General features: G+C 48.2%; 1 protein-coding gene across 1 annotated transcript; it reads left to right on the forward strand.

Annotated features, from left to right (window-relative positions):
• The first annotated feature begins 1,684 nt into the window (after nucleotides 1-1,684).
• LOC144823575 (histone H2A) lies at nucleotides 1,685-3,425 on the forward strand. The gene has a single exon (XM_078682194.1). The coding sequence runs from the start codon at nucleotides 1,722-1,724 to the stop codon at nucleotides 2,154-2,156; it is 435 nt and encodes a 144-aa protein (XP_078538320.1). The 5' UTR covers nucleotides 1,685-1,721; the 3' UTR covers nucleotides 2,157-3,425.
• The last annotated feature ends 13,416 nt before the right edge of the window (nucleotides 3,426-16,841 follow it).

The raw sequence follows: 16,841 nt of genomic DNA on the forward strand, positions 1-16,841 counted from the left end.
AAAGAAGCAAGAGTCGTCGTATTCCCCAAGGCTGGGAAACCACTGCGAGACCCTGCAAACTACCGCCCCATAAGTCTGCTATCTGGCCTATCAAAACTCTTCGAAAAAGTTATCCTTGCCCGTCTCGTTGACTTCGCGACAAGCAACAACCTACTTGCCAAAGAACAGTTTGGGTTCCGGAAAGACCACTCAACAAATCACCAACTCCTCAGAGTGGTGGACATCATCAGCCACGGATTCAACATCAACAAGTCTACTGGAGTAGTCTTTCTGGATGTAGCCAAAGCATTTGACCGAGTATGGCATGAGGGCCTGCTCTACAAACTTATCAAGCTCAAGTTTCCCAGCTACCTGGTCAAGTTGCTGACCAGCTACCTGACAGAACGGACCTTTCACGTGGCGGTGCGAGAAGAATGTTCATCACCGCGCCCAATTCTAGCTGGAGTGCCTCAGGGGTCAATCCTAGGACCATTCCTCTTCAACATATTCACAAACGACATACCCACTGACCTAAAGAAGACTGATCTTGCCCTTTACGCGGATGATGTTGCAGTCATCTCCCAATCCTTCAGTGACAAAGAAGTGGCGAAGAACCTGGAGGCATCGCTTTGCAGACTCTCCGAATGGTACAGCGACTGGCAGATCACCCTGAACACAAGCAAAACCACAGCAACCTTATTTACCAGGAAGCTGAACAGGAAACACCCACAGATCCTCCTCAATGGGGATGAGGTCAAATGGGAAAACAGCAGCTCCTACCTGGGGGTGACTCTGGACTCTAAACTCAGCTGGAGAAACCACATAGAGAAGACCTGCCAGAAAGCAGCATCCAAACTGGCTGCATTATACCCACTCCTGAAGTCTAAGTCGATGCCCATGCAGAGCAAGGTGCGAGTAATCACCGCAATAATTCGACCAACTATGACATACGCTTCACCAGTTTGGAGTGGCTGCCGCCCACAGCTGCGGAAGGACCTACAAATACTTCAGAGCAAGGCCTTACGGATTGCAGCAGGTGCTCCCATGTTCACACGAACAGCAGACCTCCACAGAGACCTAGGCATCGAGATGCTGGACGACCATCTCCTCAAACTCAACAGGACATTCTACAAAGGACTGGATCAAAAAGAAAACCCACTGATCCGGAAACTTGCAGATATCGCTACAAACCCATTTGACCGCTATCCGCGTCCCATTGAAGCGCTAACCTTGCGAAGCTGAAACAGCAACGCAGCATCCAAAAACTCATTACTGCCTGAAGGCAAACGCCGGCAGATACGCAAAACTCACCGCTGCCCTGATGGCATAACAGCCTCGGCAAGCACCTAAAACCCGCTCACTGCCGGCTGGCATTAGCCGCGGCAGGCACCCAAACCTCAACACTAACAGAAGGATCTACACGGACAAAGACGAGACTCTCGAAGGAAACATGCTGACAATTCTGCAAACACTACTGACCGCTACCCGCGGCCCATCACTGAGCTGACCATGTGATGCAACCTCAACTGTGACAAAGCGTCACACACCAATAAGACAACCTAAACAGCGACTACAAAATTCCAAACGAATATGGAGTAATGAGGCTATTGCCTCGGTATCCAAAAACTCACCACTGTCAGAAGGTATCTGACAGGAGAAGACAAGAAACAGGCTGGTAAAAAAAAAAGCTCCATTTTCAGTCGGTTTCTTCAGTTTCGTAGCCTCGCCCCAGAATCGTCATCATGTCCGGACGCGGCAAGACCAGTGGCAAGGCCCGCGCCAAGTCCAAGACCCGCTCCTCCCGCGCTGGCCTGCAGTTTCCCGTTGGCCGTGTTCATCGCTTGCTCCGCAAGGGCAACTACGCCGAGCGCGTGGGCGCCGGCGCGCCCGTCTACCTGGCCGCCGTCCTCGAGTACCTAACGGCTGAGATCCTGGAGCTGGCCGGTAACGCGGCGCGCGACAACAAGAAAACCCGCATCATCCCCCGCCACCTGCAGCTGGCCGTGCGCAACGACGAGGAGCTCAACAAGCTGCTGGGCGGCGTCACCATCGCACAGGGCGGTGTACTGCCCAACATCCAGGCCGTGCTGCTGCCCAAGAAGACCGCAGCGGCGGCTGCACCCTCTCCGAGCAAGGGCAAAGGCAAGAAGAGCTCCCAGCAGAGCCAAGAGTACTAAAGACCCCGCGGAGAAAAACGGCTAAAACAAAGACCCAAAGGCCCTTTTAAGGGCCACCCAACTCTTCACGAAAGAGCTAACTTACTAGCGTGAGAGGAATTAAAAGTTACGAGAATATAGTGTCATTTAATGTGTCTTGTGTCCATGCGCTGCGACTTTTATGACATGTTTTTTAATATGCAATTTCCTAATGTATTGCTTAATTTTATCAGACACGCATTGTATGGTACACTATTTTCTATTGTAGCTCATTTTCGCTGCACCGCTTTGTCTCAATCGGTTTCTTTTCTACCACCATGTCTCGTTTGTCGCCTTTATATTCCATCACTTTTCACCAGATACCTTTGTGTTGTACCCTGACCATTCTGATTTTGTTTGCCTGTTTCACGTTCTGATTTTCTCTTGGGTCTGCCCAACGCTGCCGTATTATTTTTGGGGGCATCTTTCCTTATATCGCGTACTCTTCATAACCTACTATCGCGCCTTTATACATTTCACGCCCCCCTTCCCTCATGAGATAGTATTTGCTTCACTCTAAAAAGCACCTTAAATTGCTTTCTCGACATATCCTTTATTTCCGTTTCTGTACTCCTTTCTCTAATTTCTCCTCTTCGCCCGCACCCCCACCACCCCCTTTGGTTTAAGCGTGCTTCCCGCATTTCTGCTTTGGTCTCTTCTGTACTCTACTCACTCGGGTTGTTGTAGTTCCGATTACTGCATCGACTGGGCGTTTCTCTCCCACCAATCCTATTGCGCGTAACTTTCTCCGTGTTGCTGCAATCTACTGCCTCTTATCGCCACCCCCCAGTCTTGCTTTAGTGTTAGCTACACTGATTCGGCTTACTCGTGCTGCCCGTCACCATCTACACCCGGTTACGACTATGCATCTTATCCAATTGATGCCCTCCATACACTTTTCTTTCTTTTACTTTACCCTCTATCTGCAATTTTCTGTCCATCTGCATTGTGTATTCTGTATCGAGCTACATTTGGCATCCTGCCATTATTTGGAGAAAAAAAGGTACTAGTGTGTAAATAGCGCCGTCCTGCCATGCCTCAGGTCTGCGGGGTAGACACATTGGGGCTCTCTGTTCTATTTTGCGGTGGGTGAGGAATTGAGGGTTCAAAGCTTTTTTCCCCCCCCAAAACAAGTATTGGCAAAATCCATATGCAGTGCTCTGGTAAGCTTTACACTAGTAAATTATGTATATATTGCAAGCGAATGCTACAAAAAGGAAAGACCAAAACGAGTTTGCACGAAAAATATTAAACTCTAACATTCAAAGACGTGACCATTTCATTGCTTATTTTTTTTCTTTCTATCGCTGTATAAGCGGACACTCAAAATTGCAGACCACTATAGGTCAGGAAGGTGTCTGATGCAGACACTAACGAATTGCTTGTTCCTTATCCACAAGTAACAAGATACTGAAAGTTGAGGATGCAACTGGGTTTAGTACCACAACCCTGTTGGCACAAGAAAAAAGCATGATGGGGATATGCCACCCTCCTTCCCTACTTGTAGCACCTTTATTTTTCTCAACATCTGCAGCATACCGAGTAGAGTAGGATTCTGCTTAACTGGAAGAAGCGTGTTCGAACATGCCTTGGATTGGATCTATTCACACAAACTAGTCGCCCATCCATGACCATTCTCTCACAAATTCAGGACACACCACTTTACATTTAGAAGAATTGAAGCCACAATTTATTTCGCTGTTTATAACTCAAGACATCCTTGCCTTTTACCGACCTTTCCAAGCTTTGTCTTACCATACCACAACCGTACATTGAAGAGTTTGTTACGTTCTTCTCGCCATCTTTTCCACTATCTACGGGTAAGTGTCTGCTTGCAGCCCAGCTGGATGACCTTGCACCTCTGATGTAATCATTTAGGGGGAGATTTACGAAAAATTCACGCACCGCAGCCCCCGACATGGAGGAAGCAGGAGAGTGCCATGTTTTCAAAGAGATTGCTCTTTTCATCTTGCGCCACCCAGACACCTTAGCGCCAGGGTGAGTGATTGAAGCATAGATTTTGTACAGGAAGGGTATCCTTCTGTACAAAATTCAATGCCTAGACATGAGGGAAAGCTTTTCCGACTTGTATGCGTGCTGCACAGTGCAGCATGCATGCAACGTCGGAAAGAAAGGAGAAATGAAAGCATTTCTCCCGCTGAACCCAATCTACTGTGTTTAGTAAAGTGGGTTTAGCTTGAGAAACCTTGAGTGGTTGCATGGGAACGTTCGTGCACTGCCCTTGGCACGCACGCCCCCACCCCACCCATGGCGCAAAGTAACGCGAAGTAGTGAAATGCGCTGCTTCACGTTACTTTTCTGTTATGAAAGTAAATTAGGGTAAAATAGATTGTGCTGCTTTGAGTCACTTTAGTGATACAATCACGGCTCAAAAACGTAGTAAATAACCCCCTTAGTGTTTACATCTGGGAAAGCATTTGTTTCCAATAGCCCCAATCGAACCCTTCCTGTCGAATCACATCTGGAGCTTCCCACTCAAGAAATTAGGTAAGGCATACTTTGAACAATTTTCGCTCCCTCAATTTTACATGTAACATTGCCACACTTACAGTGCATAGACCTGTACAACACATGTAAGTATAAACCCTACATATACATAAGTAAAGGGTTTATATTTTCCTGTAAAAGTCATGTGATAAAAACATGCATGGTAAAGGCACATCCTTGCCAAAAAAAGTTCAGTACAAACACCTTTCTTGAATACATCTGTTTCAATATATGCATATATTTTGTTTATTTTCACACAAATATTTAGAAGTGTGTGTGTGTGTATATATATATATATATATATATATATATATATATATATATATTATAAATACACATCGCCTTCCTACGACCCCATACCGCCCCCTAATTTACCCATGCCACCCAGAAATCCATATGCACCCAAAACCCTAGAATTACCCTAAACCCTTTATAAAAATATTTTCTCTATTATATATTCGCTTACCTTTACAACACATATGGCTCTACTATTCATGCCTTTACAACAAAATTCATGGTAAAGGCATATGCACGGTAAAAGTTATGCATGGTAAGGGGCACATTGTAATGGCTGTTTCCCCATTCAGTGACCGTTCAGTATTTCTTGGTTTGTCGCTTGCTGCGGGCCTGTTCCCCTTCACCTTGTTTCCAGAAACTAACATGGATTGCCTTCCAAATCCCATATAATTACGCTGCATAAGGGACATGTCCCACACATGTACATTTAAAAACTTGTTAATGAGAATCCAATTGGTACCATGCACCAGCAATGCAAAATGGTGCAAGAGATACTTTTGGCATCGAATCCCAACTGCACTACTTGAGACATGGAACATACTTTAGGGTGGATCAAAGCGATTCAGCAATATGGGTGAAACTACCAGGATAAAAGGTTTTCGATGTGATAAAAAAAAAAAAAAAGCACACAACAGAAGATTAATGTGGGTGAGAATAGTAGCAAAATCATGGTTAGGAATGACAGGTGTGGAAGTTTGGGATACATACTAAATAGTGCAACATGCTTTGCTAACAACTGCAGGAAGTATGGTAAACAGCCATTATGTGATTCGGCATAGAAATGGATGAAGTGATTTAAGGTATGAATGACATTGGTTTTCAAGCCATTGAGGTGAAAGTCGATATGAAAAGGTTGTTTTGCCGGAGGGTGACGGTGGGGTGGAAAGTCGGGACTACCAACAGTTTCAAGAGCACCTTTATTGGCAATAAAATGAGGAGAACGATATTTGTGGATGAGGCAAACTACTGGAACTAGACATAATTCCAGGCAGCTAGGGTAATACCTAGATTGGCTTTAGATGGATAAAAACGATGTCCAAACGTTGATACAGTAGGTAAAGTAAGTGGCCAAAACATGCATCAATTTGTTGGGAGGGAGACATTATAGCACAATGCTTAATCCCAATGTTGCGCAGCAAGTAATACTGGTTCGCCATTAGGGGGTTGACGACGATAACACTAAGAAGTTTCCAGAGGGTGATTGAGGAGAGACTTGAAGTGCTGGAAAGCTTTTAACATCAGTACTGAAAACAAGCATTTACAATGCAATGGTTTCGCCTTTGGAAAAGTTAGAGCTATTGGCATTGTAAATGACAAAATTTGTATTTATGTGTTGGTTTTGAAAACAGATAAATAAATGGCATTGTCATTTACATTGCCATTAGGTTAATCTCGGCAGCCACTCTGCACTCCCTAGCATTCTGCAGTCACTCTGCACTCCCTAGCACTCCCTAGCAGTCTCTCTGCAGTCCCTAGCACTCACTAGTCACTCTGCATTCTCTAGCACTCCCTAGTCACTCTGCACTCTCTAGCACTCCCTAGTCACTCTGCACTCTCTAGCACTCACTAGCACTCACTAGCACTCACTAGTCACTCTGCACTCTCTAGCACTCCCTAGTCACTCTGCGCGCTCTAGCACTCCCTAGGCACTCTGCACTCTCTAGCACTCCCTAGGCACTCTCTAGCACTCCATAGCACTGCAGCCAGCCTTCCCGCCCCAGACTGATAGCCACTGAAGCGACGAGGAGGTCCGGGCACTCCCTGGGACGCTCCGTGCCAGGGGCTGAGGGTGGCGATTAGCGAACGTGCATTCCACCGGAAATCTTTGAAATAAATCCAGTTTAAAGAAAACGGAGGGTCGGTGGCAGTCAGAATAGAAATTCTATTAAAAAAATATATAACCTGCAACCCACGGGCTGGTCCAAGCTACGAGGGGAGATACGCAGCAGCGCGCGTCACCCGAAATAAACCCACGCAGAGAATAAAGTATCTAAGAGAAGAACTGGGCAAAAGCAAGACAAGCTGGTTAAATACAGTAAGACTTGTGGCAATCGGAGGTTTGAAGCCTGGCAACAATGTGATGCAGCCTAGATGAACAAGGCTTTGAGGCGCCTTCGGACCCGGGAGAGCAGGTGGGAAGCCGGGCACAGCGCTCGAGCCACATCCGGGGAGCCCGACTGGCAGGTCGGTGCCGGGGCTAAGGGGCGTGTGCACTGCCGCGGAGCCGGTGGGGCGGGCCAGAAGTCACCTTGAGGGTCCGCTCCGATAGAAGACAAGCGAAAGGACACCATGAAAACTTTCAGGGAGCCGAGCCTTCCAGCTGGCAGGACGAGCAATTCATTCCAACCTCCCCTGTCTGTCTCCCTCTCGTGGCCTCCTCCTCTCCCCTTCTTTCTGCCCTCCTCCTTCCTTCTTTCCCTCCCCTGCACTGCCCTGCCGCCCCCTTTCTGCCCTTTCTGAGCTATTGGCATTGTTAATGACAACATTTTTATTTGAGTTGGTTTTGAAAACAGATAAATAAATGGCATTTTGTCATTTACAATGCCAATAGCTTACTCTCGCAGCCTACACAATGGATACGCTCTACGTACATCCTCCAGATGTGTCTGCAATGCATGCCTTCACACCACCCAGTACCACCTTAATACCCAAATCAAATCAACAGGTGAGCAACACGCCATCCAGAACTCTCTGCAAAGCCTCCTCACACCATCTAAAGCCATGTGCACACCCTCCCCATCACCAGAGGAGGAGTACAGCCCCCCAGAAGCTTGTGTACAGCCCCTCACATCTTCCAGTACCCTGTGCACACCCTCTTACATACCCAACAAGGGATACAGCCTTCAAAACCCCATACGTGCCCAGTTCACAATAGCCAGTGCACTTTGCGCGCACACTAGACCTGGGGTACAGCCCTCATAACCCTTTCATTGACCTACTCCATCTAGTGACCTGCGCACACACACACCAGACGAGGGGCAAAGCCTCAAAAACTCACCATAGGGCACCCTGTGCACACCCTCTCACGCGCCAGATGAGGGATAGACGGTGCTAAATTTGTTAAATAAGTAAGTGCCAGGGCCTTCATCAGGAGGCCACTGCAGCTTGCACCTCCCATTGCCCCTGCCTGCTCTTTCAGTGACAGTACCAACGCAATTACTAACCACCACGCTCTTACAAGTGAGACAATTAGGACTATTCCGGGTCTCCACAACTGTAAGAGTGGCTTGGGTGGCAGGTATTAGTTATTTCTAAGGTCTGCTCTATTGAAATAAGAAACAACGTGTGCTCATCTCTAAATTAGACAATGAGCGCTGCCATGTTGCAGACTGTCAGATGTGCCGGTGTTGATAAATTAAGTGCCCATGTCAAGCACTGGAAACCACTGGATCAAATTAAGCACTGGGTATAGAGCCTCCAGAACCAGCTGCATGTCCTACTCACTCCAACCAGTGCTGTGTGAAACATCCTCTAATACATCAAATAAGTGATACAACCCCAACAACACTTTGCACGCTTCCTCACACCGTCTAGTGCCATGTGCACACCCTCTCACATAGCACACAACAGATGCAACCCTCATAACCCTTTGCACGTCCTACTCACACAGTCAGGTGCCATGTGCGCACCCTCACATATACACACACTAAACAAGGGACAATGCCACAAGTATCCATGCCATCCAATACCTTGTGCATAGCCTTCTCACACACGGGGTCACACACACACACACACACAAGTGCATCTACCAGACGTCCCTAAAGTAAACATTAAACGTGCCTACTCTGAATGGAGAACATATGACACCTTCCTGCAATGCACCAGCATGTTACACAAGGCGGGCAATGCACTAGTATTGCATTAAATTTGTTTGGGAAAGTAATAGCCAGAGCCATAAGAATACAGCGTGTGAAAACTAACACTGATGTGGCCCGTGAGAGGCGGTGAAAAAAGTTAGAATACAGGATCGATTCCATCTTAAATGGATTGTGTTTGTGGTAATTTTGTGTGAGGGACATAAGACTTAAACCTGAACCAAACAGCAGATTCCCATACATGCAAGTACAGCGATGCAAATGTTTCACAGTGCAGAGGATGCACAGACAGCAGTGACTTGCGAACTGAGACTGGTAACACCACCGCCACCCACACGCTCATCCTACAGCAACAACAGTGAATTGTAAATCTGTAGACTTAGTATACCCAAAAAAAGTGACTTAGTAAAGCGGCCGGAGCTACTAACAAAGAAATGGGTTGTGGACAAAAGGCAAGTATATCCACCAATCAATCTTCTGTTCCATGTTTGAGCAACAGCCTATGTTGTGCAAAATGAAATTGAGAAACCGTGTACTCCAGGAACACAAGCAAGTAACAAATATGGCCAGACCCCACTATTCAATGAACTTTATCAAGCAAACTGATACTTTGCAAATAACAATGTAGAAACATACAGAATGTTGAGATCTTAGTCTCCAGCTCTGCTGTGTCCTGTCACAGAGGCGCATATGGAAGGGGTTAGGTCCAAAGTGGGGAAAGAGAGCTGGTACTAGATGCCCCGGCACCTGACATTCCAGGGATTCCCAGGTATAATTTACACCGCAGCCTCCAGTCTCCAGACTGCAGGAGCTGCACGGAAAGAGAGTACCAGTACCTCAGTGCAATTGAGAGCTGAACCCACTCACCTTACTCTTCACCTCCACGGTGCTGTTACTCTCCAGGAAGCGCAGGTTCTGCGACCTGCTGAAGCTGCGGTTTATGGCCACTGCTGCTTCGGACGCCTTGGCTGCGCTGGCTGGGGATGCAGGTGCCCCTACCGGGCGCGGAAGGCTATATGCAACTGCTTGTATCCGGGGGCTGTGCGCACTCCGGTGGGTAAATTCACTACCTCTCCCTGGACGCTAAGGATACTCTCCCACACCTTGTTCCCGCAGTTGCTCCAGACTCCTGGGATTGCTCACTCCTTTAGGTAGGGGAGGGGCCGCTTGCTGCTCTGGGGCAGTTGCCACTTCCTGACTGGGTGCAGCTTGGGCACGGACCTGGAGCGGCCTGCACCCAGGGAGTAGGCCGGACTGAGGTCTCCGATCTGCATGTACCTTTAATGCAGCGCAGCTGGCTTCTAGCGTTCCTCCTTGCAGGCCGCATGCAGGACGCCACACCTGTGCCGGCGACACCGGTGGGGGAATATCAGCAGTGTTTTTTTCTGGGTTTTTTTATTTCCTTTTTTTATGCGTTTTTATATAGCGCGGACTTTACCCGAAGGTGTCCGAGCGCTTCACAATAGCAACAGTAGTGATACATGAGGAGAAAATTACAAGTGAACAAATTACAAAAGCAAACGTTGACTCCATCTCCTATCCCATCAGTGATCGCCGTGCAAAAGAGATGCAAAGTTTCACGTGTAAAGGCAACACCGCTCTGTTTCAGACCCTGTCGTGGCCTGCCACCTCGCCTCCTCCCACCCAAAAGACACAGGAAGCGGGGAGGCAATATCAAAGACCCGAACTGCCTCGGAGAACCAGGACTGACCGCTGGACCCTCATGGGGCCTCTTCTAGGGAGCCCGCCCGAGCCTGGCACCCGCACAATAAGGGAAGCACGAAATCTTGAAAACTGGCACAACATGCCCCTTTCTCGAGTTCCATTGGTCCGAGTGACCCCCCGCCACCAAACGGATCTAACGCACAGAGACGATCATTCTGGGCACACACTGAAGTCTCCTGGAAGTGGAACATCACTCCCTCCATCAAACAACTTAACAGCAGAAATGCTGCATTTTAGGAACATTCTGACCTCCCCAATCCATATATACCCCCCTAAGCCCGGATACAATTCCCCCAACAACAGATCTGTAAATAAGTGACTTGGGTGTCAGACACGTTGCTGCTCCTACCCCCTCCTCTAGGCTCTAAACACACTCTCAGCGCACTGAAGGCGGCCCCAAGCGATGTGCGCCCAGACATCGGTGTGAACTTCTGTGGCTGTCTCAGCTCGTATCTAACACCGAGCACATGATGCGGGGCACTTCTAGTGGAAACACAGGAACTCAGAGACCACAGGCTCTCTCCCCACACTCCATACCCCCCCCTTTACCGGGGGCACCCACTGCCTTTTCTACCCCCAGCCGGGCAGCGGGGACGTCGCCCAGACTCGAGCACAAAGCACAGCCCCGCACAAAAGATGGCAGAAGTTCAGGTCCTACCTTGAGACAGAGTGTCCGAGAGAGTCAAAATCCAGAAGAGCAAGATCAGCATGCTCCCTACTGCGGCCCCCAGGCGGCGGCTGAGTGTCGGGGGGCTTGACAAGGGGGGTGTCCGTTCCTTGGCGTCGCCGTCCTTTCTTCCTCCTCAATGTTCCTCCAGATAAATCATCCCCCACTGAAACGAGCTGCCAGACCGTCCGCCCCCTTGCCTCTCACACACTCTCGCGCACACAAAAAAGTCTTGTGTTAAGAGTCATGAAGTGAACACAGGCAGTGACGGCAGGTGGCTACACTGCTTCAGTCCCACTTGCAGTGCGAATTCGCTGCTCTCACCCTGCCTTGGCGCTTCAAGCCAATGTGCACCGGAACCAGCCAGGACTCTGAGCTGTACTGGGGGGGGCGGAAAGGCACAGGGAGAGGACACGGACGGCCGGAAACGGCCGGAAACATTGCCAGGACAGCGAGGGGGGGCGGAAAGGCACAGGGAGGGGGCGGGAGAGGACACGGACGGCCGGAAACGGCCGGAAACATTGCCAGGACAGCGAGGGGGGGCGGAAAGGCACAGGGAGGGGGCGGGAGAGGACACGGACGGCCGGAAACGGCCGGAAACATTGCCAGGACAGCGAGGGGGGGCGGAAAGGCACAGGGAGGAGGCGGGAGAGGACACGGACGGCCGGAAACGGCCGGAAACATTGCCAGGACAGCGAGGGGGGGCGGAAAGGCACAGGGAGGGGGCGGGAGAGGACACGGACGGCCGGAAACGGCCGGAAACATTGCCAGGACAGCGAGGGGGGGCGGAAAGGCACAGGGAGGGAGCGGGACGGACGGCGGGAGGGGGCGGGAGAGGACAGCGCTTCTGAATTCACTTTCAGTGAAAGGGGAGGGAACGGGAAAAAACGTAACTCCGCCCTGGGAAAAAATCTCCGGAACGCCCCCGAATCTGGTCCAGCCTTGATGGACAGATCCGGCACTCAATGGCTAGCCTCCATTTATGGAGCTAGCCAATGAGAGCCGGGGGACGTTCCAGGAGTCCTTATTGACGACATAGGATTTCACCTGCGCTGAAGAGCTGCGCAGAGCGCAGCCTTCGGCAGGCGAAACCCAAAAAGGGGCAAACATGGTGGTCCATAACTGTTCGACCTTAATGTTAGAACTATGAAATGAAGCGCTGGAAAGAGTGGAATAATCTCGAAGCTGCTCAAATCTGGGATAAAAGTACTAAGATGCGCGTGGATCTCCAGAACTGAAAATGTAGGTATACAGCCAAGTATATCAGACACAATGGCAGTTTGGGGTAAAGCACAGGGTCTTCCGTTTGATGGATTTTTTCACTGCATCAGTAAATTTTATTTCACAAATATTCCACTGACTGCCTTTGTGGCAGCTGCTAACCAATTCGTCAGGAGTACTTGATTAGTAAACCAATGCTTCCAAATTGAGGTCAGACAAAAAATTGAGACTCTGGACTACATCTGCAACCATGGGATACAAGTCTCGTTGTACACACCAGCTCATCCAAGCCATTCTATACCGCTTGACAGTGTTGTCTGCCCAGGCTTTGGACAAGAGGTTCTCAATGTATCTCAAAAGGACCGGGATGTGTCATTGTTGCCTGTAATCCGCCATGCCAACAGGCATTGGGAGCTGTCAGTCACCAACCGGTGAGGTGTGTGATTGGGGTCGAGAAGAAGCGATTGAAACCGGGGCAGAAGGATTGGAGAATACGAAGAACGTTCCATCAGAACTGAGGACCAAACTTGAGATCTCCAGAAAAGAGTGACCAGGACCACCTCAAATGAGTACCTGTAGGCAGGCATATGCCACAGCACGTTTAGGAAGAGCGATGATAAAAGTGCTGGAATAAGTTATTGTTAGTTATAGTATTATTCTTTGTTATTATTGTGAACCAAGATACCTAGTAAGAACATTGCTTGTTTAACGTAGTCCAGCACCTTTGTCATCGCTCTTCCTAAATGTGCTGTGGCATATACCTGCCCACAGGTACTCACTTGAGCTGAGACCCTGGTTATCATTGAAAACGGGAAACGCATAGCCCCTCAGGTGTCCAATCTTGAAGGAAGGTATCTGTTGAGAAAGCCATGGGGTCCAGTTGAAATGGTCCACACAGGAGTCCAACAGGCCCACTGAGAAGGGGCCATACCTGCCAGACAACCTGGAGAAGACCCCCCGGATCCAGCTTCTAGAGACTTGCATCAAGGAGATGACAGTAGTGCCAATCTGCCACCCAATGTGCTTTACAGGGAAGATACTAGACCAGAGGTCTTCAAACGTTTGTAGACTGAGCCTCCCCAGCTGATTTTTTTTAAATGTTGGCCCCCCGCCACCTGATGACACAAATTTCTGGAATCTCGTCCACCACATAACCGACCGCCACCGTCATATCCCGGGCACTATCCGGCAAATAATGTCCAACACAGTAAGTGTGTTAGGCTAATTGCAGGTTTGTGAGTGGGTGTGGTTGTATGACAGAGGCTTATTACACATCTCAAAACTCAATCTTCCAGCAGGTACATTAGTCGCCAGACCCTGGTGAACCACACCTGAATATTTGATGCCACTTTTATTGGTGCCTAAAGAATGCTGGATATATAAGGAACTTTGCAGTATCAGACCCCAGTAACAAACCTGCCCCCACCTTTCCAGCCTCTCAGAAAAACGCCTGATACTCGGTGCGGCCAGTCCGCCTTGCTACCACCCTCCAATGGTGCCCCTCATCTTCGCATAGACCGTCCCTCATGTGTATTTTATTTCTTTTATAGTGCTACTCATCTCAAGTATGTACGGCAGGGTGTTGGAGTGCTTTACATCTCACACATATATAAAGATAATGACTCATATAAATGTGAAAGTCAATGTTCTGAAGATAATGGGGCTACAAGGTGTAATCATTCTTTCATCCATCATTCAGTCTTTCACCATTCATTCATTTCACCATGTCCTTCCATCTGTTGGCCACACATATTCAACCATTTGCAAACCTATCCATCATATATCCTTCAATCCATCGTTTCACTCATCCATCCATCCCTCCATCCACCCTCTAACCCTATCCATCTGTATACTCATCCATCCTTCCAGCCATTTACCCTTTCACCCATCCAGCCATTCTTTCACTTACTCATCCATCCATCCAGTCGCTCACCCATTCACCCTTTTAGTCATCCATCCATCCTCCCTTTCTCTCTCCATCCCCCTTTCTCTTTGGCATCATCCACCCACCCAACCATCTACTCATCCACTCATGACCCTATCACTCATCCAGACTCTCTCATCCATCCACCCTTTCACTCCTTCACTCATCTACCCTCCCTTTCACTCACTCATCCATCCTTACGTCCACCCTTTCATTCGTCCATCCACCCTTTCACTCATCCATCATTTCACTCATCCATCATTTCACTCATCCATCCATCTATTTATCTTTTCTCTCCTCCATCCATCCTTTCTCTCATCCATCCATTCACCCTTTCAGTAAACCACTCTGACATCCACCCATCCCTTCACTTATCAATCAATCAATCATCGCATTTATATAGCGCACTACTTACCCAGTGGGTCTCAAGGCGCTGGGGGAGGGGGATCTGCTACTGCTCGAACAGCCAGGTCTTGAGTTGCTTCCTGAAGGCGAGGTGGTCCTGGGTCAGGCGGAGGTGGGTGGGGAGGGAGTTCCATGTCTTGGCGGCGAGGTAGGAGAAGGACTTACTCACTCACCATCGAAAACTGGGCAGCACTAAATGGCTCAGCAGTATATTAGGGTGAAATTCCATTACAAAAGCCCACTCCACTTACCTGTTGGTGATCTTCCAAGGCGCCAAGAGACCCGAAAACTTCTTTCCTGCGTGAAATGAAGTGCTTCTTGCCAAAATAAAGAAGATCCAGCGAAGCAGGTTTGAAGATAATTTGATGATTTATTTAAGTATAATGAAGTTACCACTGGAGTGCGTCATTCCTCCTTGAAGTCCAAACGGGATCTGTAAGTTGAGACCGTTCATACTTCAAGGAGGAGGTTGGAAGCACGAGAATGCTTTTTCAACAATTGCTTGTTTAAATAATAATTACACAGCATGCACATATAAAAACTATTGCGCACATGCCAATAACAGAATGAACACACAGAGCTCATGAAGATAAGGCAAGCTTAAACAATAACTAAGTACAGAAAGTGTGTACAATATATATTACACTGCGCTGCGGTAAAATCACGAAACAAACAGCAGGAATGAAGGAACAAGTTGGTGTATGAAGCAGTTACTTGCAAGCAAATTTCGAGGCACTTCCTGCCATCTATGCTGCTGCAGCCTTATTAGTGGAACGTCAGTGGTGACGTTCCTATGTGTTAATTGGGCTGCTGTTCCGGAGCAGGCCAACCTAAAATTACCATTTGAAATGGGTACCGAAATACCGGAAAGAAAACGACTTGCGACGTGGGAAACAATGGTAAGAGTTTAGGATGGTGTCGTGCCCCCCATGGGATGGCATCGCGCCCACCACATATTGAAGAACACTGTACTAGACTGTAACGGACACATGGTGGTACAGCAAGTGCTGCCAAACGTCTTTTGTCAGGTTTAACAGGGCTTTGGATCTGGTCACCCCCAAAATGGTTGATGTACCGCACTGCTGATACACTGTCCATCTTGGGTGAGACGCAAGACTGAATCCTGTCTTTGGTATTATTTTAAGCAATGGCACAAGGGGAAGTGGTTGGGTGTAGAGTAGCAAAAAAGATGTCCTGAAAGCTCTTAGTCATTATGTAACACACATAGTCTTCCTATCCCAGTCCCAAGTGTAAGGCATTCTCCCTGTGCCAATGTCACTGTAATCTTTGCACTATTGGTCAGGTCATCTTATAACTGTATTTGCATCTTCAGATTTTTTTTTTATCTTCCTATCCCTGTATTCTGGTTATCCAAGTATGTGTCAAGTTAGTGCTTGGAACCTGGATTTAGCAACTAACCATAGGTATACTCAGTGTTGGGGTCAGGGTCAGTATAGATGCATGGGCATGGTTTCAAGGGGAAGGCAAGCATAAGTAATGTGAATGAGACAAAGGAAGGAGTAGTTTCTTACCTGTAACTCTAGTTCTGTAGTAGGGGTATCTCTGTTATAGTCATAATCTAGTGAATAGTCCCGCCCATGTGCGTGGACCCCGGAGCAATCAAAAATGATCTCTTAAGCTGTCTTCTTTGCAGTCCTGCATAGACACTTAAGAGAAAATTAAGACAAACAATGCAGCCTAACATATACAAGGCTACAAAGGCCACCACTTCATCTAAACCATGAAAAAGGATAGCCTGCCATGTCCGTTTTTACATTATTTACCAAGTTTTCCTCACAGGGAAAACTCCCCTTCACCCAAAATCCTTGAAATGATAGAGAGGAAGGGTTGGACAGACAAGCCCCCATAGGCTGCCATTATGTGTCTTGAAAAGGGATACCGTGCCTTTAAGGAACTCTCCAGAGACCCTCGGTATCCCAGGATGCACAGCCAAAGTCCTTTCACTTTCAGTTCTTTTTGAAGGTGTATAAAGCAAGGCCTGTAGCATACAAAACAGTACCATTTTCTCCACCGGGGAGGAGGGCGGGCGCTTATGACTATAACAGAGATACCCCTACTACAGAACTGGAGTTACAAGTAAGAAA

Source organism: Lissotriton helveticus, chromosome 3_1, assembly GCF_964261635.1.
Source record: "Lissotriton helveticus chromosome 3_1, aLisHel1.1, whole genome shotgun sequence".
In the NCBI taxonomy this organism is placed as follows: Eukaryota; Metazoa; Chordata; class Amphibia; order Caudata; family Salamandridae; genus Lissotriton; species Lissotriton helveticus.